This window comes from Octopus sinensis, linkage group LG13 (assembly GCF_006345805.1).
Source record: "Octopus sinensis linkage group LG13, ASM634580v1, whole genome shotgun sequence".
NCBI classification, from domain to species: domain Eukaryota; kingdom Metazoa; phylum Mollusca; class Cephalopoda; order Octopoda; family Octopodidae; genus Octopus; species Octopus sinensis.
In genome coordinates this window covers 71,825,018-71,851,069 of record NC_043009.1, presented here as the reverse complement: position 1 = coordinate 71,851,069, position 26,052 = coordinate 71,825,018, and the positions used below count along the sequence as shown (strand labels likewise).

General features: G+C 40.9%; 1 protein-coding gene across 2 annotated transcripts in view; it reads right to left on the bottom strand.

The window, feature by feature from the left end:
• LOC115218534 (zeta-sarcoglycan) overlaps positions 1 to 26,052 on the bottom strand; it is a 135,311-nt gene that overhangs the window by 31,090 nt on the left and 78,169 nt on the right. For both annotated transcript variants that reach the window (XM_029788408.2, XM_036508537.1), the window contains exon 2: positions 18,861 to 19,034. In XM_029788408.2, the coding sequence (XP_029644268.1) occupies positions 18,861 to 19,028 (168 nt within the window). In that variant the 5' untranslated portion in view covers positions 19,029 to 19,034. The remainder of the gene's footprint in view (positions 1 to 18,860; positions 19,035 to 26,052) is intronic.

Below are 26,052 nucleotides of genomic sequence, written 5' to 3'. Positions count from 1 at the left end.
TCGTTTTAATTTCAACACAGTCTCAGGATCAAATCACTTGCCTAGCAAACACATCACCCATATATACACACACACACATATACATACATACATGTATATATATGTCCAAAATATAATTTTTTTGCTTTAATAACCACTGCTCTATTATTTAGAGTGTGCTATATATATATATATGTGTATATATATATATATATATATATAAAATATTATTAGAGACAAAACCACTATTTTGCAAAACAAACAAGGAAAGACTTAATCAATACATAAAATTTTAATAAATAGTCAAAAAAACCGCCACTACAATTGTTTCTTGTCTTGATCGACAATCTTCAGGTGGACTTCCAATAAGTCAGTTTCAAATTATGAAGTCTCTAATAATATTTTATAATATTTTACTATAAAATTGGATTTAATCCTAAATCTGATTTTTTCCCTGTAAATTTGGATTTATTCCCTAATATTTATTATTTATATATATATATATATAAAGAATCATTTACTATTGAAAGACTGACCAGCTGCAAAAATGTAAGCACATTTTTTTCTTCTTTCTCTCCTCCTCCTTCCTTTCATTCCCTTTTCCATTTGACAATCCTTTCAGATACACTGACACCCACACACACGCACGCACATACACACTCTCTCACAAGACAATGATAAAAAGAAATCCAGACAATATTTTGAAAAGTGACATTTTGCCCCCCACCCCTGGAGTGACCAGCAGGGTTTGCCATTTTCTTCTTTCTCTCCTTTTTCCTTTCCTTCTCTTTTTCTTTAACACTTCATTCAGATACAAACACACACACACACGCTCTCTCTTTCTCACTTTTTCCCCATTCCTCACCCTCTTGTAGTATCTTATATCTCTCCCCACCCCTACACATTCAATGATACTATAAAAAGCAACAAAATTCCTGCAAAAGTTCAATTTGACAACTCCACTAGAATGGACGAAAGTGCTAATATATGATATATGATTTATAAAAACATGTAACATACAAATAAATATCTGTAAATATAAAACCATCCAGATTTCTGAGTACCTCATTTCTTCTAATATATATATATATAAATTTATAAATAAGGATAAGATCGATATTTAAATATCGATCTTATCAAGTGGCCAGCATGGGAATAAATACCATACAAGGGTAATAATTATTTAACCTGGTTTTGTATATACGTACATATATATGTATGTGTGAGCGTTCATATATGTAAGTATAATGTATGTTCTGTATATATATATCTGTATTTATGTGCCTATCTGGTATATTCAACTGAAGAAGGCAGAGCAAAAGAACTTCAAGAAGAGGCCGTAAAAGTTATGACTTTGCTCCTTCCTGGGGTAAAGAGGCAAAAGCTAAGTGGAAAAGAGTAATTATGGTTTCGAGAGTTAGACAAATGCCTGCACTGGACCTCATTACTTGCTACCAAAAGTACCCAGCATTCCGTCTAAACTGAAGATACTGCCCCATAACAAGGCCCCATAACTTCTTCAATGTTCTGCCAAAAGAATTAAGAAACCTACACAAGGTGAATGTGGCTGTCTTCAAAACAGAATTAGACATTTTCCTATCCATGATATCATTCATCTTCTGGATGGAGTCTTGTTGTCATAGGTTGCTGCTTCTGTATCCAAGCAGAGCCTGAATAATTAGCGTCAACATTATCACTGAACTTTGCACATTTCATCATTAAGATTTATACATTATCAGTCAGATTAGGGGTTCAGTTTCTTTCCTGCCATGTGCATTGTGTTACAGCAATTGCTTTCATCCTGATCCTCATTGTCATCATCGTCGTTTAACATCTGCTTTCCATGCTGGTATGGGTTGGATGGTTTGACTGAGGACTGCTGAGCCAGAAGGCTGCACCAGGCTCCAATCTGATCTGACAAAGTTTCTACAGCTGGATGCCCTTCCTAATGCCAACCACTCCGAGAGTGTAGTGAGTGTTTTTACATGCCACCGGTATGAAGGCCAGTCAGACAGTTCTGGCAACGACCATGCTCAAAAGATGTTTTTTACATGCTACCTGCATGGGAGCCAGTCTGGTGGTACTGGCAACGACCATGCTTGAATGTTGTTTTGCATGTGCCACCAGCACATATGTCGGTAAGGCGACGCTGGTAACAGTCATACTCGAATGGTGCTTTTTACGGGCCACCGGCATGGGAGCCAATCCATGGCCCTGGCAATGATCATGCTCGGATGTGCTTTTAATGCTCCACTGGCACAAGTGCCAATCAGGTGGTACTGTCATCGGCCACGTCAGCAATTTTGATGTCTTAATTGTCCATTTTTGTAAGGTACTCTATACAGTATGGCTGTGTTGTTCACTCAATTTTTCCTGTCCAGTTTTCTTTTGTCTCATACGAAGCAGAGCATCAGTGTGGCTCCTTGTGTCTGATAACCAGGTGGCACTTGATCTTTGTCTTACAATAATACTAAAACCCTTTCAGATATTTGTAAGAGAAGATGGTGGTGGTGGTGGTGGTGGTGGTCGTTGTTGTCGTAATGGTGGTGGTGGTAGTGGTGGTAATGTTGGAAGATAAAATCAACTCTGGCAGGATTTGAACTTACAACACAAAGACACAGAACAGTTTAGTGAAAATATTTTCTTCACAGTTTGGCTCTGGGTTTGATTCCTCTTCTGCATCACCTCAGGCAAGCGTCCTCAGCCATGAAGCTTTCTGAGTGAAATTTGGGTGTTTCTGTTTCCTGGTGTAAACTTGTGTGTCAGACCTGGTTTTATCAAAAATGCTTAGTAATTAGTTAAATGGAGACTGATAAAATAATTAGCAGTTTGCGCTATGTCCTGGAGTCAATATGATTGATTAAACTCTAGAAGAGGATGGTCCATTGACTGAAACGAATGAACGGATAAAAGACTAAGTAGACCGAAATCCTTAGTCCAGTAATCCACCACCCTACCCAGCCCCCACCCCACCTCCCATTGACTAACAAATAAAAAAGGACTGAATCTTTTTATTTTTATTTTCTACCATAATTTTGTTCTTTTTCCTTCTTTTCAAAATATACACTTCTCAGCTGAAGTGCCAGTTGTGAAGAACTCACAGAATCAACTGTTTTGGAAATTCAACTTTGGCAGAATGCCATAACTACAGTTAATGTCTTTTATACAGGGGAGAAAAGAAAACCTATGCTTCTAATTTCCAGTAAAGTGCACTTTCTCGTTATCCCCACCTTTTCCCCTCTCTCGCTCTCACTCACATCGCATATTCCTCTCCAACTCCCCGGCCCAATTTATTTTATTAAAGATAAACTTTTGGATTAAATGTTGTAGATGAGTTATTCCTAACACGATTGTAATTTTTCAGTCTATTAACCTCACAAAACTATTCCATGTTTTGGTTGGAATCAGGTTCCTGATGAGGATCAAAAATGAAACCAATGGTAAAGTTGTTTAGTTGTAGACATTAACACATTTTTCATTTCTAAAGATGCGTTTGCTTTAGAGAAAGGAGATTTATCTTCAGAGTTTCTCATATTTCACAAGTGATTTGGGATAAAATATTGGTTTTGGCATGATTTGTATCACATGTTTCCAGTTAATGCATCTATTCTTACTTTAATCATACTTTTCTTTTCACTACCAAATTGGTTCTTGTTTAAGCAACCTGTCAATTTAGCTACGATTTTAACCACTGGAACACAAACACACACAACATACATACATCATCATTTAATATCTGCCTTCCATGCTGGCATGGGCTGGATGGTTATGTATATATATCGAAAGGAATAGAAGATTGAGCAGGTAAAAATGTACTACATATGTTTCTAAGGGAAACTGAATAGAAGTTATGTAACTTTAAAGCATTACACATATGCTGAGCTTCCCATTTCTTCAGGTTCTTTTACCTGTTGTCTACTTTGAACAAGAACCAAAGTGCTCAAATGGCAACAAACTCTTGTCTGAGGAGAAGAAGTGGAACAACTTCACATTGGTTTCTCTGTGTATTTGATGAGGACTGAATCCACTATTGCAAGCTAATGAAAATCTTGTTAATTAATTAATTATATTTGTATTTATTTACAATACTCTTTTTATTGTTTTAGTCATTTGAGTGCAGCCATGCTGGAGCACTGCCTTTAGTCCAGAAAATCGACCCCAGAGCTTATTCTATGTAAGCCTAGTACTTATTCTATCATTCTCTTTTGCTGAACTGCTAAGTTACGAGGATGTAAACACTCCAGCATCAGTTGTCAAGCGATGTTGGGGGGACAAACACAGATGTAAATATATACATATACGATGGGATTCTTCCAGTTTCCATCTACCAAATCCACTCACAAGGCTTTGGTCAGCTATAGTTGAAGACACTTCAACAAGGTGCCATGCAGTGGAACTGAACCCGGGACCATGTGGTTAGTAAGCAAGCTACTTACCACACAGCCACTCCTGCACCTAAAGACAGAATTTCTTCAGAGCTAGTATATCAAAATAAGAAATGTAGTCCTTTTGCAACAAGGTAAACTTAAATTTCATTTTAGTTGCTTATCAGGAAGTCCAGGTCTCAGGGTAACAAGGGTGGGAGTTATTTTCAAACTGGAGACTCAGCAAATGCTTGCTACAGAGTAAACTTTGCTAAAGGAATGCAAGGACCATCTCTGGTGGTGTTTGACTGGGAATTAAGAGCAAGAACCTTACATTTAGGGTTAGGGTTCCACACAGTAATGTCTCTATGAGATGCTTCTCCAAAATTCTGTGCATTGGAATTGGTAATTGCAAAATCAATTCTGTCAAGACACAGACGTCTGCAGCCATAAACTAAGAGAAGTGATTCTTGTGTGAGACCTTAAAGCTACAAACAACAAAACTAGAATAAAGGTGAGATGATAAATGCTAGAATGTTCTACAACAGCAAGATGACCATTAACAGCATTAATGCCATCACGACCAAGTGATATTTGGGTGGACACAGTACGACAGTGTTGCTGTAGGTGGGAGCATACTTGTTTGTGTGTGTGTGTGCAAGTATGCACACAAACTTATTTTTAATTAGTTTTCCCTAACTTTGCTGTGAAAGAGGGCCATTGGATATATGCACATGCATACATACACACACACATATATATACATACACACACACACATGTGTGTCTTGTGTCTGTCTTTACATGTATTTGTCCACACCACCACTACTACCACCACTTGACAACGGGTTCTAGTGTGTTTAATTTCCAAGACTTAGCAGTTTGGCAAAAGTAACTGACAGAATAAGTACCAAGCTTTATAAAAAAATAAGAATCATTCATTTAACTAAAAATCCTAGAATGCGGTGCCCCAGCATGGCCACAGTCTGGTGACTGAAACAAGGAAAAGATAAAAAAACTAAAGAAAGATGTTTTAAGAACACCTTCAGGATTTATTTGCAATCCACATTGACTGTAATTCCTATTTGAGTCTGGCTTTCACTTTTATTGATCTCTCGATTCTTGTGAATGGTAATTCATTCCAGTGTTTGTGTAGATTTTGTATGATTTATTCCTTGTGTCAGAGTTTAGTGCATCTGCCTGTCACAGACTGGAAGCAGGAACATAGCAAGACTGCTGTGTCGGTATTTGTGAGGAACAACAATAAATATATCTGTGAGAAAACTTTCAGCATCATGGAATAAGTTTTGTATGTTGCAAGAATTCTTTTCTGGAGAGGAGACGAGTATCGGAAGGTTTGAACTGAGTCTAAGCAGCGACCATTCTTTAGCTGAAATCCATAAAATCTTACCCAGTAAGCAATCAGAATGGTCTGACTGCTTCATTAGGCTTTGAACATACTTTGTTGCAGCAACCAATCAAAATAACTAAATTGGGTCATGTGACTCATGTCTTTAATCAGTTTCAATAATCACTATATTCAATTATGGGGGAATATTTTAGATTTTAATCAGTTTCAAAGAATCGGAACAGTTTTTATTTCTTTCTTTCTTTCTTTTTTGTTCAAAACAGAAAAATCTCCTTTTTATGTTTTTATTTTGTCACTTGACTGAGATTACCAGAATCATCACTAATTCTGAACATCAACATCTCAGCAAGCATCATTATGCCGATGATGACGACCACCACCACCGACACTGCCACCACAAACACTGCTACTGTCACCACCACTGTCGCCTCCGCCACCGCCACCACTAGCACCACCACCCACCACCACCACCGTCACCACCACCACCACCACCAACAACAACAACAACCTCATAAACACATTCAGAATTCATTATCCTTGTTATCACCCTCAACTTTTAACACCATAATCATCTGCCATCAACATTTAATTCCCATAATCAACAAGAAGGCATCACCAGAAACTGTACGCCGGCCCCCAACACCATTCCAGCCACCATTCTCATTTCCATCATCATCATCATCATCATCATCCTCACCATCACAACCATAATCACCAATAATTAACGGACGCTGCTCTGTCAGTTACAATGATGAGGTTTCCAGTAGATCCAATCAACAGAACATCTTGCTCATGGAATTAATATGCAAGTGGCTGAGTGCTCCACAGACACGTGTATCCTTAACGTGGTTCTCAGGGAGATTCAGCATGATACACTGAATGTGACAAGGCTGCTCCCCTTTGGAATTACCGGTACTACTCATTTTTGCCAGCTGAGTGGACTGGAGCAATAAAGTGCCTTGCTCAAGCTCATGAGATGCTACCCAGAATCCAGCTCATGAGATGAGTACCCTGTCCACTAAGCCACACAATCACCATGGCAACACCATCATCGCAACAGAGATTATTCCTCACATGTCATATCACAGCCTTCTCTGGAATTTGAGATGGAACGAAGCAGGTGTGCAGGGGCCAAAACAGGATACCTTTAAATACTGTAATATCTTACAATGAACCCCATTCATTCGATGTACACGCACACGCACACGCACACACACACGTACACACACACACACACACACACATACAAAACAAATAACATGGTGACCATAAAATGGGCAAATATTCTAAACAATGACAGCACAGCTAACGTCATTGATAATAACGGGAATGTGGAGTCTCCACCCACATCCCCCACCCGACCCCCAGAGCTGGAGGATATCAACCCAAGAATGTCTGAGGAACACAAGCAAAGATACCAAAGCTACCAGGGCAGGCTTCAGGAATAAAGTCTTGAGAAGAATGTGAATGGTTTGTTTTATTTCTAATACCTCACATTCCTGTGGTCCTTACCATGGTGTGTGTGTGTGTGTGTGTGTGTGAGTGTATGAATTGATGGAAAGAGATCCTAAAGGCCCTGGCTGTAATTCTTCTAAACATAACAGAAAAGCCTGCCATTGCCCCTACTTTCCTTACACACACATAAATCTCAGTGAGTGTTCATGTGTGTGTGTGAGTATATATATATATATATATATATACACACACATCTATATACATATATAAATATATACATACACACATACATGTATACACACACGCACGTACACACACACATGTATGTATGCATGTATGTATACGTAAGTTTGTGTATCTGTGTGTGTGTGCATGTATGTAAAATCACCAAATACATGCATTCATGCATACAAGCTATTAGGCATAATTTAAAGAAAATATGATCCCTTATAGCATTACAAAATATAATCCCTTATAGCATTACAAAAAAACTAAAGAAAAGTCTGGCAAACATTGAAAGTCATCACATAACCAAAACATTCCTGGCGTTGAGTAAAAGTTGGAACCACATTTTAGCCAAACTGTTTCTGTCGGTGTCAGATGGGTGTAAGCTTCCAGAATACTTAAAACAAGTGTGTATGTATTGCTACATTTGTGGATAGAAGTGTTTATATCTCACTCACTCTATGTGTAAGGAAGTAAATATAAATATATATATATATATATACATACATATACATACATACATACGTATATACATACATACATATGTGTATATATATATATATATATATGTATGTATATACGTGTATGTATATTAACCCAACTAGTTTTGTTTACAAGTATTCACATATCCTTTAAAAGTAACCGACACACACACACACACATTTAATTGGCCGACAAAGACAGATATAAGCTGGATGAGTTAAGAGGCTATTAAAAAGGGGTTTTATATCCAAGATATGTACACCCCATAGAAAATGTTTCAGATATTTGCAAATAAACAACTACACGCTCCACTATAATGCATGTATCTCTCTTCTTCTTCTAAAAATAAATACAATTTGCTTCCAAGATATTGTAAATAGTGTCATGGTATCCCCCCCCCCCTATTTGTTTTACCAAACAAATAGATTGTTGTTTAGTTGTCATGGAATTCTGGCAAAATATTACAAAATTTATTGTATGTCATCCCAGTAATTCATTTATTTACTTTTGGGGTATCTTGAGAGAATACAAACAGAAATACCCCTATTTGTATTTGTTTTTATCTAAATTTCTTATATTTATTGTCCTCACCTGCCACCTGTCTCCTAAATTATATCCTCCTTCTTAAGAAACACAAGCAAAAGGGAGCTTAGGATTATGAGCACACATTTACGTATTGTTTAAAAAGCAGTACACACACACACACACACACACAGCTGTGCAAAAACACCTGAAGCTATTCTAAGTATGTATGCTTGTATGTGTGTATATGTGTATGTATGGAGGCTGATCTTAGGACCCAGAACCTTCCAAAAGAGATTACAAGGATTGGCAATATGCAATTCCCATGTGAAGATGACCATCTGACCAAATTTCAGATTCTGGAAGCACAATTGGGCTCTTCCAGCCAATTTCTTCAAGATACCGTGGCCAAAGAGTAAACCAGCCACCCAAACAAGCTGCTTAATAATGAGGGTGGTCTTCATTAGATACCCTGCAGGACATAATACACACAAAAAAAAACCCATCGCAGGGCAGATGGACTCAGTAAAAGCAACAACAACTATCTAACAGCTGGGAGCCAGTGACCCCTTAATCATTGTTTAAGCATCGCTCCAGGAGAAAGGAAACTCTCATGTGACACCTGTGACTTTGTTTGCATCCAATGATGTAGAATGGTTCGTCTTTTCGTGCAAATGCATTTGTTGTTTAAAGAGTGGTAGTGGCCATTCCTCACAGGCACCGCTTGATTCTTAATACCTCAGGCAATATGCTACACATCTATGGCTGGCTGTGGCTGAGAAAGGCCAGCAAGTATCAGTGTGGGTGGTCACTTTTTGAACACCTGTTGAACACCTGTCCTTTCTACATCTGTCAGCTGTCTTGAAGAGTCAAATCCATTCTGCTTTCAGAGAATGATCAGAAAATGATGGCATTGCCTCAAATGAAGTTGTGGCCATCATGCATGTTTTATCTTACTTGTATCTTCATACACATACTATCTTTTATTTGTTCCATTTACTGGAATGCAGCCATACTTGGGTGCCATCTTAAAGGGTGTTGTCAAATAAATCAGCCAGAGTACATCTTTTTTCTGCTAACCTGCTAAGTTGTGCGGATGTAAACAAACCAACGCCAGTTTTAATTAATATTGGAAAGATGAACATAGTCTGAGACATACACATACTCTCTCTCTCTTTATGTATGTATGTGTGTGTGTGTGTGTGTGTGTGTGTGTGTGTACGTGTGTGTTTGGTTGTCAAATAGATTCATTTGTTCATTCCAACATTATTCCAATTACCATTTATGTATCCACTTAAGTGCAAAAATGCATTTTATATTTCTTATTACAACCATTTTGACGCTTCTCACAGACCTCGTTGACTAAATGCTTCTGTAGAAATGGCCAGTTTGCAGTGCACCCCTTCATTGCACATTAGTTCTGGGTACCACTGCTTAGCAACTTTCCTTTTAGTCTCCAAACTCATACCCTCTTCTCAGTAAATCCATCGTCTTTTGCAGCAGCACAGTAACAGCAGAAGTTATTGTTGTTGTTGTTGTTGTTGTGGTGTCTGCGACTACTTTCAGCTTAAAACTTGCCTCACATTTCCTATGTTTGTCAACTGGAATCACGATTTGGGTTTTATGGTAGCAGGAGATTGATGTTCACTCGGAGAGAAAGAGAAAGACAGAGAGAGAGAGAGTTGAACCATTTCAACAAATCCTCTCTTTAAATGTCTTAACCTTTTCACCTTTAATCCAACCATGCCCAAACCAAATATTCTAACTGTTTTAAGTTCATACCAGCCAGATCTGGCTTCTCACACCTATCCTACAATGATATTCTAAAAATAAACAATTACATCATTTGAAATCTTGAAGCTACAAAATAATGCCAGATCGATTCAAACCAATGTGAACCAATCTGGCATTGGATTGGATCCAGGAATCTGGGAACCGCAAGGTTTATTGCGATTGGCCAAGCAGAGTGAGGTTTTATCTGTAAACAGGAGTACAGACTATGGGGATTTTGTCCTGAAAGCTTTCAGCAGCTGGCTGAATGTTCTGGCAAAGCCATGTGAAAGAGTGCTTTGATGAGCATAAACAGAACACAGCCTGCAGCTCTGCTGCATTCTTTACCGTTTGTCAGCTTTCACAAATGGTGACTGGTGTATTTCAAAAAGTTCTTTGTGTTGTTATTATTTGGATGTATATTAAACAGACTTATAATCTATTTTCACGGAAAATGGACGCTAAACGATGATGATGATTATTCCAGCTTCCTAAATACATCTGATAGGATTCAGTTGAAGATATTCAGCAGTAGGACTCTGGGAGCTATGTGTGTGTGTGTGTGTTTTACAATGTGCTTCACCATTATTGATTCTCTGAACCTCAGTATGTTATGGTTCGGATTTTATATTTGGTGTTTAAGACAACCTCTTGTTTTTGGGGTGATTGTCTTTTGAGGTTCAAACTCCCTTTTGTACACTGATGTATATGGTAACATGAAAAATATGGTAATATGAAAACAAAGAATAAAAATAAAATAAACAGAACATTTTTGACTCTGGCTTCTGATTGCTGTTTTCAGTCAAGGTTCCAAACTTGGCACAGCCATTTGTAACATTTGTGCTGTGCATAGGGAAAGCTCAATTATCGAAAGAACTGTACAAGCTTCAAGGATGAGAAAGTTGATCTTACAGACTTCATGTTTTGGCAGACTTGTTCAATTCAAAGACTGAACGAGCTCAACAATGAGGATCCATGCCACTCCACAAAGGAATTGGTCCAGCTGATGGGGTGGTCTCATGATATCATTGCCCATCAGTTCCATTTAATAGGTAAGATCCAAAAACTCAGTGCTTGGGCACCACACACTCTCAATGAAAGAGATAAATTCCAGTGCTTCTCTATCACAGCAAGTTTACTCACTCGATGCCAGGCTACTCACAGACACAAAGGGAAATTCCTTTACTGCATCGTCACCAGTGATGAAAAATGGTGTCTTTAGAAGAAAGAATGGTTGAGTGACAAGCAAGTAGCACTTTGAACCAAACCAGAGCCACATTTATGCAAGACAATGATCTGTGTTTGGTGGGATTTGGAAGGGCCAATCCATTATGAAATGCTTGTCAACAACCACATGGTCAAGGTATGTTCAGCGACTACATTGACCCAATGGGGAAATCCAACTGAGATGACCTGAATGGTGACACACTGTGCTTCTTCAACATGACAGTATTGCTCCACATCACTAATTTAACCAAAAATTCAAGAGTTTGGTTTACTTCACTCATCATTTTCTCTTGATATAGCACCTTTAAATTGACCGGGAACAAGGTGTCCCTGAATTGTTACCAGTAGAACCCATACATAAGCTGAAGTGGATGTTTATCATCATCATCATTATCATCATCGTTTAACGTCCGCTTTCCATGCTAGCATGGGTTGGACGGTTCAACTGGGGTCTGGCAAGCCCGAAGGCTGCACCAGGCCAGTCAGATCTGGCAGTGTTTCTACAGCTGGATGCCCTTCCTAACGCCAACCACTCCGAGAGTGTAGTGGGTGATTTTATGTGCCACCGACACAGGTGCCAGACGAGGCTGGCAGATGGCCACGCTCGGATGGTGTTTTTTATTGTCACCGACACAGGTGCCAGACGAGGCTGGCTGACGGCCCACGCGGATGGTGTTTTCTTATGTGTCACCGACACAGGTGCCAGACGGGGCTGGCGGACGGCCACGCTCGGATGGTGTTTGTTACGTGCCCTCAGCATGGAGGCCAGTCGTTGCGGTACTGGCTACGATCACGTTCGGATGGTTTTCTTATGTGCCACCGGCACTGGTACCACAAGGATACAAATTCCATTGATGTTCATCTATTTTGATTTGGTTCGATTGATTTGATTTGATTCGATTCGATTCTCACTTGCCTCAACAGGTCTTCACAAGTGTCACAAGAAGGAAGGTATGCACAGGTGGACTGACTACGTCCCAGGTAGGGGCCACGGATTATGGCTTCACTAGTCTTGCCGGGTCTTCTCACGCACAGCATACTTCCATAGGTCTCGGTCTCTAGTCATTTCCATGGTGAGACCTAACGTCCGAAGGTCGTGCTTCACCACTTCGTCCCAGGTTTTCCTGGGTCTACCTCTTCCACGGGTTCCCTCAACTGCTAGGGATTGGCACTTTCTCACACACCTATCTTCATCCATTCTCGCCACATGACCATACCAGCGCAATCGTCTCTCTTGCACACAACAACTGATGCTTCTTAGGTACAACATTTCTCTCAAGGTACTAACGCTCTGTCGAGTAAGTACACTGACATTACACATCCATCGGAGCATACTGGCTTCATTCCTCACAAGCTTACGCATGTCCTCAGCAGTCACGGCCCATGTTTCACTGCCATGTAGCATAGCTGTTCGTACACATGCATCATACAGTCTGCCTTTTACTCTGAGCGAGAGGCCTTTAGTCACCAGCAGAGGTAAGAGCTCCCTAAACTTTGCCCAGGCTATTCTTATTCTAGCAGTTACACTTTCAGCGCACCCGCCCCCACTACTGACTTGGTCACCTAGATAGCGGAAGCTATCAACTACTTCTAGTTTTTCCCCCGGAAAGTGACGGAAGTTGTTTTCTGCAGATTTTCGGAGGTCAATGCTCCAGAGCATCTGCCACATACAAAAACTATCTTCCCAGTTAGCCTACCTTTGACATTGCTGCACCTCTTATGTGTCCATAGCTTACACTGGGTACATCTTATAGAGTTTCTACCTACACCTTTTCTACAGATCGAGCAGGGCCATCTTCCTGAGGATATTTGTGGATTTTCTAACTTTCTACTTATTAGTACTTTGGTTTTAGCTAGGTTGACTCTAAGGCCCCTCGATTCTAAACCCTCCTTCCACACCTGGAACTTCTCCTCCAGTTCTGATAGTGACTCAGCGATTAGAGCGAGGTCGTCAGCATAGAGGAGCTCCCAGGGGCAACCTGTCTTGAATTCCTCCACAATTGCCTGGAGGACTATGATAAATAGGAGGGGGCTGAGTACTGAACCTGGTGGACCCCAACCTCTACCTTGAATTCTTCTGTGTACATGCTGCCAACTCTAACCTTACTTACGGCATCTCTGTACATGGCTTGCACAGCCCTCACCAGCCATTCATCTATCCCTAGTTTCCTCATTGACCACCAGATGAGGGAACGGGGGACCCTATCAAAGGCTTTCTCCATGTCAACGAAAGCCAGGTACAGGGGCTTATCTTTGGCTAGGTATTTCTCCTGCAGCTGCCTTACCAGGAATATAGCATCAGTGGTGCTTTTCCCTGGGACAAACCCAAACTGCATCTCATCTAAACTAACTCTCTCTCTAATTAGTTGGGCTATGACCCTCTCCGTAACCTTCATTACCTGATCCAACAGCTTGATACCTCTGTAATATTTGTATCCAGGGCATCACCTTTACCTTTGTAGCAGTTGACTAGTTTGCTGCTACACCAGTCATTGGGTATGACTCCTTCGTGTATCACCTGGTTGACTATACGGGTGACTAGGTTATAGCCGACACTGCCAGATATTTTGAGCATCTCTGCAGTAATTCCTGATGGGCCTGGGGCTTTCCCTGTCTTCATGCTTCTAATTGCCTTAGCTACCACGGAACTATCAACTCGGATAGCTGGTCCCTCTGTTGGGTCAACATTCGGCAGACTCTCTTTATCCCATTCATTTTCTTTATTCAGCAACCTTTCATAGTGGCATCTCCAAACCTCTCTCTTTGCATCCTCATTTAGCGCAAGTGAACCATCATCCATGCGAACACACTTCTCTCCTACCACATCACGATTCTCTCTCACACACTGTCTTGCAACACGAAATACCTCAAGTCTTTCATCCTCACGGCTCAGAACATTGGCAAATTTTTTCTTATCCGCTTCCCCTCTGGCTAAATAAACCTGTCTCCTAGCTTCCCTTTTGGCTGTCTGATACAATTCCCTGCTACCACCGTTCTTCCAGTCCTTCCAAGCCTGTCTCTTTTGTCTAATAGCCCTGTCAACCACAGTGTTCCACCACCATGTTACTCTGGGTCGAGATGGTACTTTGCTCCATCCACAGATCTGGTCAGTGGCTGTCAGCAGATTGTCCCGTAGGAATCTCCAGTTGTCTTCCACATTAAGTGAAGCTATATCCCCTTCTATTTCGTCAGAGGCTTCGAGTAGTATGTCTCTAAATCTCTGTCCATTTGCAGGATCTTTAAGCTTCCAGACCCTTCTCCTCCAAGCTGGTCTTCTTCTGGGCAACCATTTAGCTCTGATCCTGAAGTCGCTAACTACTAATCTATGTTGGGGAGTACATTCTTCGCCTGGGAAGGTTTTGGCATTTATAATCAGCCCTCTTTCCCTTTTTCTGGCAAGGATGTAGTCAATCTGGCTGGTGGTCTGCCAGAACGGTAGGTGACTAGGAGAGAGGTGGGTTTCCTGAAGTGGGTATTGCAGACCATAAGGTCATTTGCATCGCAGAACTCCAGCAGCCTGGTTCCTCCTCATTTCGAGAGCCAAAACCGTAGCCTCCATGGACGCCATGGAAGCCCCCGACATGTCGTCCAACATGTCCATTGAAATCACCTGCCACGAAGAGAAGGTCACTGTCATTTGTCAATGAGGTAGTCCGCAATAGGGTGTCATAGAATTGGTCTTTTTGTCCTTCCGGTAGCCCTGGTTGAGGGGCATATGCCGAGATGATGGTAGCTGTCCTATGGTGAAGAACTAATCTAATTTTAATTACTCTGTCACTTACTCTGACTACCTCGATTACCTTACCTACCCATTTCTCCGCAAGAAGTATACCCACGCCCCCGACTCCGTCAGTGTTCCCTGCCCAGAAAATCTTGTACCTGTGTTCCTTGCCTGTGAGGAGCCTAGCAGAACCTCCTCTCCACCTTACTTCCTGGATACAGCATACATCCACACGTCTCCGTTCAAGCAGCTCTACAATCTCTCCAGACCTACCTTTCAATGTGCCAACATTGAGCGTGCCAACTCTGAGGGTTTGCGAGGTGTGGGCATCAGAGACCCTGGGACGAGGGACAGCCGTGTCATGTACCTGAAAAGAAAGCTTGCATTTGGCAGATTTCATATGGAAACTCTCGACTACAACCTGCATACTTTTCACAATTTTTTGCGCTATATGTTCAGATAAACCCTTCATAGGTGCTGGTGGGGGGGCAGTTTCCGGTATTTGGGTAGAAACTTCCGGTGTTGGTGGTGGGGGTGGGAGGGTGGGCGACAAAATCGAAGCAACTAGTTTGAATACTATATTTGAGGGGGAGAAATAATTAATTAGATAAAAACTGAATGAAAGCCAGAGAGAGAGAGATGAGTGAAATAGATAAATAATAAAAAAATACGGTAGAGAAAGAAAATAGATAAATAATGAAAAAAATACGGTAGGAAACGAGGGGGCATATTTTCGGAGGAGAATGGGATAAACATCGAAGATGGCTCTGAAGGAAAATAAACTTTAAAAATGCAATGCATGTAGTCGCCATGTTTAGAGAAGAGAAACGAAGGGAGAACAGATCAAGCTATCCAAACAAAACGCTTTGTTTTATTTATCAAGGAGGTCTTGTTAGCTTAATAGAAGATAATGAAAGTCTTGGAGGTAGAATAAGAATGGAAGAAGTTCAGAGAGTTGTTGTGTTTGTTGGCAGATGATGCTGGACTGGAAGGAGTAGCAATATATTGTAACAAAGACTCATCTAACTTGAAATAATCAGTCTTCAGAGTCAGTATGGATGAGTCTTCAGTAAGGATGAGTCGGGTATTTAGAGCAATGTCTCCTAACACTTTGTCTATCTGGGGTAATAAATATGGGATTAATTCTAAATTTCTGAAACAGTGTAACCCAAATTCAGAAGGTGGAGCAAAGGATGCTATCGGCATCTAGAGTATGTCATATTGCGATTAAGGAAGGGCCCAGAAAGGTCAGTGGCAATACCCCTGCCCTTTGCCTCAGCTTTCACAATATTTTATCCCTAAATACATTGTAACGATACCTCCACTACTGCCATGTTTGTCTTCTGAGACAAGAGACATTGGGGCAGGAGAGAAGGCCTTTTAGTTGGTTTAGTCACTCTTCTCCTCATTCTTTGTCTTTGAGAAGAAGGGTTAAGCTCCCTGTATTCCTTACAGGAGCCTGTGAATGGAGTGTCTCTGGTATTTTGGAAGGGATTTATGTTATTGTCACTGCTGTCATGGACAATAATGATTAATGCAAATGTTATTTGTTATTATTGTAGGGGGGGAAATAAGTGGGGAAGGCAAATAATTGCCTACAGTTCAAAACTAACAACAACAACAACCACCACCACCACCACCACAGCAACAATTGCTGTCTAACAACATAAACTTATATATAATATCTGTCAGCAGTGACACTCACATAATATACAGTTAACTGTCACTTTTATAAACACAGGAGGGAGAGGGGGAGGAGGAGGAGGCAGTGATATAACAGTAGGAGTCAAAGTCTGAACCCATTTGGGGATACATGCCTGAAGTAACTCCCCCCCCTCTCTCTCTCTAATTACAAGTATGTATATATACATGAACATAGAATATCTCAGAAATATATACACTATTTACGCAGTATCATATTCATTAGACATGAATTCAGCTATAAGCAGTCGACTGTAAGCCATGTTGCAGAGAGTCGGACTCGCTCACTCAGTAAGGAGTCTGACTGAGAGACTCATATCTAACGAGGTCAGAAGTCCTCACTAGTTACAGCAATGTCCATTTCAGTGTGGTTCTGGCGGCTCTTCTGAATACTCTTGGCAATCTGTGTCCCATTTGTTCAGTCAGTGTAACAACTCTAAAGTTGGCAGAATCGTTTGCAGGTTCGGCAAAGTGTGCTTAGTGGCATTTCATCTGTCTTTACATTCTGAGTTCAAATTCTGCCAAAAGTCAACTTTGCCTTTTATCCTTTCAGGATTGATAAAATGAGTACCAGTTGCACACTGGGGAGCAATGCAATTGACTTACCCACTTTGTCCATAATTGCTGGCCTTGTGCTAGAATTTGAAAGCAATAATAACTACTTCCCTAGTCCTTTACAGTCAAATAGTTGAATGTTCCCTAAATGTCCACTTAACATAATCCCCTGCCAGATGTGTATCGTAGTTTGATGAGACTGGTTGAACAATGAATAAAGTTCATTTCGTGAGCAAGCTTTATGTATTTTTCTTTCTAATTAACATTAGTCATTAGGCTTTAGTCAACACTTCTTGAAGACGTTGCATTGTGGGACTGAATGCAACACTTCAATGTTTGGAAGCAAGTTTATTAACCATTTAACCACACAAATACACAACATAATTATTAGGGCAGGGATTAAAAATATTTCATCAATTTCCAGAGGTTTGGTTCAATTCACAGCAACGAATTTAAGAATTAATGATTTTCAAATCCCAAAACTCCATAAGAGTGATGTTTACTCTTAGTTTCCCTGGCATTAAACTAACTTCATCATCATCCTCATCATCATCCTCATCATCATTGTTTAACATCCTATTTCCATGGTTGCATGGGATTTTTAAAAAATATCATTGGTGTAATAATAATAATAATCATCATCATCATCATCATCATTGTTTAGCATCCGCTTTCCATGCTAGCATGGGTTGGACGGTTCAACTGGGGTCTGGGAAGCCAGAAGGCTGCACCAGGCCCAGTTTGATAATCATCATCATCATCATCATCATCGTTTAACGTCCGTTCTCCATGCTAGCATGGGTTGGACGGTTGATGATGATGATGATGATGACGACGACGACGACGACGATGACAACAACAAGAACAATAACAATAGGATTTTACTTTAATCTCAGGGGAAGAATTGATCTCACCGCTGCAACCTAATGGTATTTCTTGCCAATTCCTTGTAGAATGATCTTCACGATAAAAACTGTGTCTTTGTATTTAGGTGTGATATTAACTTCTGACCATATAATCAATTTTCTCATTTTGTTAGTGTTTACCGTTGTCAGTTCCTTAAACCACTAAACAGAGCTGTTTGCCTTGTTCATTAAAGTAGCTAAATTATCCTCAAATCCCATCCTGATATCTTGGGACAATCCTGAGTGAGTTAAGATCTCATTCCATCAAATTAGAGTTCTTGCCATGGTTAATGAAACATTAAGTCAATGAGGGTGCAAGACTTCCACCTGGATGAGTTCATTGCAAAGCTAAACTGTTGCTACTGAGATTTGGTTGAATGCACCTGAGTAACAGGAAATGAAAGCCCCATGTGCAAGAACACAATACATTTCTGTTCCAGTAATTGGATCCACAATCTTAAAATGATGCTTTGGTACCATAATTAGTGAACCTTGCTTGTTCATTTATTGTCTATGTGGAAAAATGTGTACAAAATTTTAAAAAAGATAAAAGAGAATGGTAAAGGAGACAAAATTGGTACTCACTATAGAAAAATCTAGGACTCGAAGAATCCATACGGTAAGGGCCAAGTTCATAATGACAAGGATCATGAGTAACAGAATGAATGCATATAAACAGCGTTTCCTCCAACCATAAATACCGACAGGTAAGAAACCCCCAAAAGTTTCATTTGAAATATGTGTTGGCCTCATGGTGTCCTGAAATGAGAAAAACAAAAGAAGATTAATATTCTTTGAGGTTTTGTTAGGTTCGTAACTTTTTTACTTTTACAATCAAGTTTGAGAGGGAAGGGCATTACCCACAGTTCTTTCATTTGGACAATTTGAAACATTTGCATAAGATGCAAAAAAATATTTGTTCCTTTGGTTTGAAGCTATTTTCCATTCATTTGTGGTCAGGGATTAACCGATAATCCTTCCCCACTTTTTCTGTTCCTATATCACCTCTCCCTGTTTGTAACTTATAGGAAAGTATTTACTGCTTCCAAAGAAACTCTGAATAACCAATGAGAGGATCTGAAGCAAGCCTTGTTGACAACAAGAATCGATGTTGTAGGGCATCATCCTGGAATCCTAGTCTTTAGGGACAGGCATGAAAATCTAGCAAACTTTCTTGGTTAACTTAGGATTAAATCTAAACCAAATGGTTTAGGAATGTTTAATCTTGATTCACCTGCGAGAGGAAGCTTCCCCCCCCCCACACACACACACACCCCACTTACAGTCACTCTCTTGTTTCTTCCAGCAATAATGATTCTCTCTGCAACACCTTTTAATAAGTGGAACTTGGTCATGTTTCGTTTCTTTAGCATCACACTTTGAAGAGCATGAAGGAAACATGGGAAGTGAAAAATGGCAACTGTCTCAAAGAGAGAGAAAGAGAGAGAGAGGGGGAGAGATGTAGAAAGAGAGAGAGAGGGGGAGAGATGTAGAAAGAATATACATCTGGGATCATGACACTCTACAAAGCAGATATGGTTTTTACCATCCAACATTAAGGTCTGCTCAATCAGGGATGTCCCGGGGCTAAACAACCATATTAATTCGACAACGAAGCTATCTCTGAGACCCCTTATTCTGCTTGTTCCCTAATTCCTGCCCTCAAACTTCACAGCTCAGCATCGTCTATATCAACTCGTGCTCCTTATTTCCAAAGTTCAGCGAACTATTTACACTGGCCATGCTTGATTCCCCAGATGTGAAAGCTATCACCGAGACTTGGCTGACTCCAGCAGTAAAGGACTCGGAAATCCACCGACAGGGCGACGCCCTCTTCAGATGTGACAGAGAAAAAAGGCGAGGTGGAGGTGTTGCTGTGTATGTCAAATCTGATCTCAAACCATCCAGCGGTATTCTACCCACTAATGCTCAACCCACAACAAAATTCGATGCCGTCTATTGCAAGCTGAGCCTATCTGGGTTTTGCCTGCCCGTGTTAGCTGTCTACAGGCCGTCTCTTGCCGACCCCCAGGACGATGCTCATTTACTCGAAGTGATAAGATTCGTTTCATCTTCGTTTCATCTTCTCATGAATGTTTGATATTTGGAGACTTCAACGCTCCCACGATCGACTGGCCTCCATCCTTGACGTGGCTGAAGATTGTTTTCTATCGCAACATGTTGAATATCCAACAAGGCATCGGTCTGGGCAGCAGTCATCTATGCTGGATCTGGTATTCTCCTGCTATCCAAGATCAGTGTCAGACGTATCTGTGTGCGCCCCTCTTGCCAAGAGTGATCATGCGGTCCTGAAGTTCGTCATGCACACAACTTTTTCTACGCCCACGACTACTTCGCTGCCACATAGAGTCTTCTCTGCAATCAATCTTGAAATTCTAACTGAGGCTTCTGCGCTTCTGGACTGGCGATCCCTGATGACGATGTCCTCAGTTGACGAACTATGGTCGTCCCTCAAAGCATATGTAATTTGGTTGACTGACCAAGCGGTTCCCGTTGGGCTTCCCAAGAAGAAGAAACACAAGCCCTGGGTGACGAAGAAGGTTAAACGAGAACTTCGACTCAGAGATATTGCTTGGGCTGAATTCAAAAATCAAGATTTGACTGCAGCTTTTGAGGTGTACAAAACTCAATGAGACCGAGCCGTGAAAATTGAAAAGGAAGAACGCTTCAGATATGAATACAGAATCGCGGCAAACGCCAGTAGCAATCCAAAAACCTTCTTTGCCCATGTCCAACGGAATTCCCACTTGAACAACCAAATTGCAACGTTGGTAGACTCAACAGGCGTATCGATTGAGGACCCTTATCAGCAGAGTCAGTTATTTGCCGAGACTTTTTTGACAATTTTCAAAGAAGATGATGGTCGTGAACCTCCTCCATTTGATAGATCGGTACCTCCAATGCTTCGATTGGTCATCACTCGTGATGAAGTCGAATGCGTTATTCAAGGCCTCGATGTCAATAAGGGTCACGGCCCTGACGGCATACACCCACAGGTTATCAAAGCGTTGGCTCCGGTCATCTGCGAACCTTTAACACTTCTATTCAATATGTCATTGGCGACGGGTGTTATACCTGCAGACTGGAGAACAGTGATAATCTGCCCGATTTTCAAGAAAGAGAGCCGCGAAGACCCCTTACTTCAATAATCAGCAAGATGTTCGAAACCATCCTTAAGAAAAGTATGTTGCTCCACCTCCAAAACACAGCCTCTATCTCTGATTCCCAACACGGCTTTGTGCCGAAGAGATCATGCTTGACCAACTTACTGGTAATGGAAGAATAGGTGACGTGTATCCCGAATGATGGTGATGCTGTTGACATCGTTTTATTGAACTTTGCCAAAGTTTTTGACTCGGTTAACCACCGCCTATTACTTGTCAAGCTTCAAGCATTTCGTTTCCATCCGGATATTGTACGATGGATTGGTGCCTTCCTCTCAGATCGCTCCTTCCAAGTCCAAGTTAATGGTTCGCTGTCCGACGTCTCCAGTGCGAGACCAGTGGAGTACCTCAAGGTTCAGTGCTTGGGCCGTTATTGTTTTTAGTCTTCATCAATGACTTGCCCGACGACCTCATGCAACACACCCTTCTATTTGCCGAGGATGTCAAACTGGTCGCTCCTCGCAGTGATATAGATGACCTTCGTCGATGCCTCCACCAAGTTTGGAGATGGTCTAATGAATGGGACCTGTGTCTGAACGTGACCAAGTAAAGGACCTGGGTATCTTGGTGGATTCTTCCTTTTCACCTTCGGCCCAATGCGTCCATGCTGCCAACAAAGCACACGTAGTTCTGTTTTTGATTCGACGGTCATTTGGAATGCTCACGGCAACCATATTTCTACCGCTCTATGTCACGCTGGTGAGACCCATATTAGAATACAGGATTCAAGCCTCTTCTCCTTATCTCCTCAAAGACAAACAGCATCTCGAAAGAGTCCAGAAGCTGGCTACCCACATGGTTCTTGGTCTCAAGCAAGTCTTATGAAGAAAGGCTGAAGACGCTCGACCTTTATTCTCTCGAAAAACGACGACGCCGTGGTGATCTCATTCTCGATCACAACATCATAAGCGGAAAGTGTAACCTCTGGAAAGAGCTGTTCTTCACTCCTGCTCCAGAGCGTGGGCTGCGTGGTCACTCCGAAAAGCTCTATCTACGACAATTTTATCTCAATCGATGGAGAGGAGCTTTCTCCGTCCGGGTTGCGGATCCGTGGAATAAGCTGCCGGACGAGATAGTGAAGATGCCGACGACCGCTCGGTTCAAAGTCTCTCTTGACCAGAAATGGCCTGAACTCTTTGTATGACCACCCTCCCTGTACATAACTCCCTGTCCCCCTACATGGCCTTGCTTTTGCTTTTTGAGCCAATAAAAATTGAATTGAATTAATTCTGATCATATTATATTGCAATTACAACAGTAGAATATCCAAGAGCCAAACTGAAATGAACTCCAGTTATTTGCCATCTTTACATTTTTTATAAAATACATACCAGCTATACACTGGTGTCGAGTCTAATATTTTCATCTCTACAAATTTGTGGGGTTTTTTTTATTGTGTTTCAATGCCAGAAATCAATTTATTTACCAAAATTTGTTATAAAATTTAATCTTAGAATAGACTTAAGAATATTTGGATTGAAATTTTTTCCAAGCTTCAAGGAATGTCTTGTCTGGAATTGGAACAAGTAAATTTTATATTTTAATAGAAAGTTAAAAAATAATTGGATCATGCACTAAAAGAAAAAAACTGTTTATTACACACACAAACACACACCTCCCCATCCCCCACCCTTATGTGAAGGCACTAAAAACTGGCATCGAAACCCAAGTAAAATATCACTGATTAGAGACAGACTGTGACACTAAGTTCAGTCCACACACACACACACACACACACACACACACACACAATATAAACAGAGTGGCAGACAGAAAAACCACTTCCACCAACAGCCTGAACTTCAAACTAGATTCTGCTCCTCCCCTTTCTCCTCCCCTCACCGCTAAGGGTTGTAGTAAGAGAAGGACTGCCTCTCTCGTTAATCTTATACAGGCCAGACTCTAGGACGTGAGTGTTAGTTATACGTAGATAAACACAAAGTACCCAGGGAACTCACAAGATGCTTTCACTTCCAGATTCAAGCTAAATGATTATTCAGTGCTCACACACATATTTATGCATGTGTGTGTGTGTGTATGTGCGAGTGTGTGTGTGTGTGTGTGTGCGCGTGCGTGTGTGTGTGTGTGCGAGTGTGTGTGTGTGCGCGCGCGTGTGTAAATATGTCTATCCGAGTGCAGGAAAAAAAAAGATTTAATCAATCTCTTTATTATAAAATATTGAAATATATATCTTAGGGGTAGACATGGGTGAGTGGTTAGGAAGCTTGCTTCCCAACCGTGTGCTCTTGTGTTCAGTCCCACTGTGTGACACTTTGCAAAAGTGCCCTTTTCTACTGTAGACCCAAGCCAACCAAGGCCTGGTGAATAGATTCAGTTGACAGAAACTGAAATAGTTCTAAGCATTGGTGGTGGTGCCACATAAAAAGCACCCTGCCCACCCTGTAAAGTGGTTGGCCTTAGGAAGGGCATCCAGCCAGAGAAACCCTGCCAAAACAAAACTATGGAACCTTGTGCATCCCCATTGCCCTACCAGCTCTTGTGAAACCATCCGACCCATGCCAGCATGGAAAACAAACATTAGATGATGATGATGAAGCACGCACGCACACACACACACACAATTGAAATCATATGTAAAATCCAGGCAGTTACCTCTGCAACACTTCATCTAGGAATCTGGCAAGCATAGTGTTTGAAGTGTGGTATAAACGCTACACCTTTTAATTAGCCAAAGAATGTTTGGGTGAGACTTTGGTCAGTTATTAAGGGAACACCTCACCAGTCAACATTTTTATAACAAATAGATATGTCGTTATAATCATTATGATCCTCACACAGTAAAGAACAATAATTTTAATTGAAGAGAAGAAAAGTGAAATCAATGTTACATACGTTTCAATGAGAGAATATTATTTATTTGGTATTTCATACAAATTTATGAAATTCATGCAATAAACTTAGCTTTCAGATATGATTTCAATCAATCATTAACTAATGATTAATTAGATCATTTACACAACATTTTGGCTGGTGCACTCTCCAGCCTTCATCAGGTGTTCTGGTGGAATTTCAAACCCAACCCTTTATTTGACTAATGGGGTACTCTGTTCTCATTCCTAAGGTATTCTTTTCTGCTGATGTAATTTTTTCTGTTGATATTATTTCCCAAGTCCCTGCTTGGGATTGAACACAGAATCCAAGGGTTAGTAGTCCACGCTTTTATCCACTACACTACATTACTATATATGGTAACAACAAACAAGATGAGGACATCTGTCCATCCATTGTAAATAATGTACAGAATTCCTCATCTCTAAACTATAGAACAGTAACGATTAATTGCCCAATATCTTAACCAAAAGGTCACATTTTAGCCCCCACATAACGCTTGGATTTTATGTTTTTTTAAAGTGCCTGGGTATTATTTGAGGAAGATTTGGTTATTATTTCTAGCTGGTTAAAGAACCATCTTGCAGTTTATTTATGAACTTAGTGGGGGGCCCAGGGGATATTTATCTGATTCTGACCCAGCTCCATCTACTTTCTTGTGGTTGCATTGTATATTCAATAATTATTTCATTATCTTAGAGTAAAGTTCCGTTCCATCACTCCACCCACCAGCCCCACCCAGAAATCTTGTTCAGAATAGAACTGGTCCCTTTTTTTTGACTGTACATCGGGAACCCTGCTGAATTGGCTTTGATATGAATGGGCCTGACATGTATGCATGCACATATACACATGCACACACGCACACACACACACTCACACATTACAAATCTACAGGATTTGCAGGGATATATATATAACACTCTACCAATGCATTGAATTAGGACTCTCTCTCTCTCTCTCTCTCTCTCTCTCTCTCTCTCTCTCTCGCCTCACACAAACATATAGAGGCCACCAGGTGTAGACATCTCAGCCCTGGCAAGGTAGGTCATCTGGTGTACACATCTGTTATCTGTCAGAATCAGTGATAAGCTGATGATGGATCAGGTGTCTGTTTGTCCCTACACACATCTACTGTTGCTTCCTTTGCCATATTCTTTTCTCTATTAAATGCAGTGAACCCAACTTTTAACCAAAGAAATTTCAAATAAGGCTTTTCAAAAATAACACAAATACTTGGCTTGCATTGTTCATACTCTCCCTCTCTCTCTCTGTCTCTCTCTCTCTGTCTCTCTCTGTCTGTCTCTCTCTGTCTGTCTGTCTCTCTCTCTCTCACACACATGCTTCCATGTATTTAAGACTAAATATTTGTTGCTTAACACATCGTCTAGGATCTTCTTGCATCCCAATCATCTGCTTCTGGATTTAGTTCTGCTGCATGGCCTCTTTGGTGTGAGTCTTCTACTTTAGCCCCAGGTCAACCAAAGCTCTGTGCATGGATTTGGTAGATGGAAACTGAAAGAAGCCCATCATGTATACACATAAGTGTGTGTGTGTGTGTGTGTGTGTGACAGTGTGTATGTCTGGTACTTCTTGCCTTGATATTGTATGATGGTGATCGCTGTCATACAAGCAATATCATTCCTTTCCAATATTCTTTGAGTAGATGTCTGATCACGGGAACACATTACCTGGTTTGGAAGCAAATGGAGGTTGGCAACGGGAAGGACATCCAGCTGTAG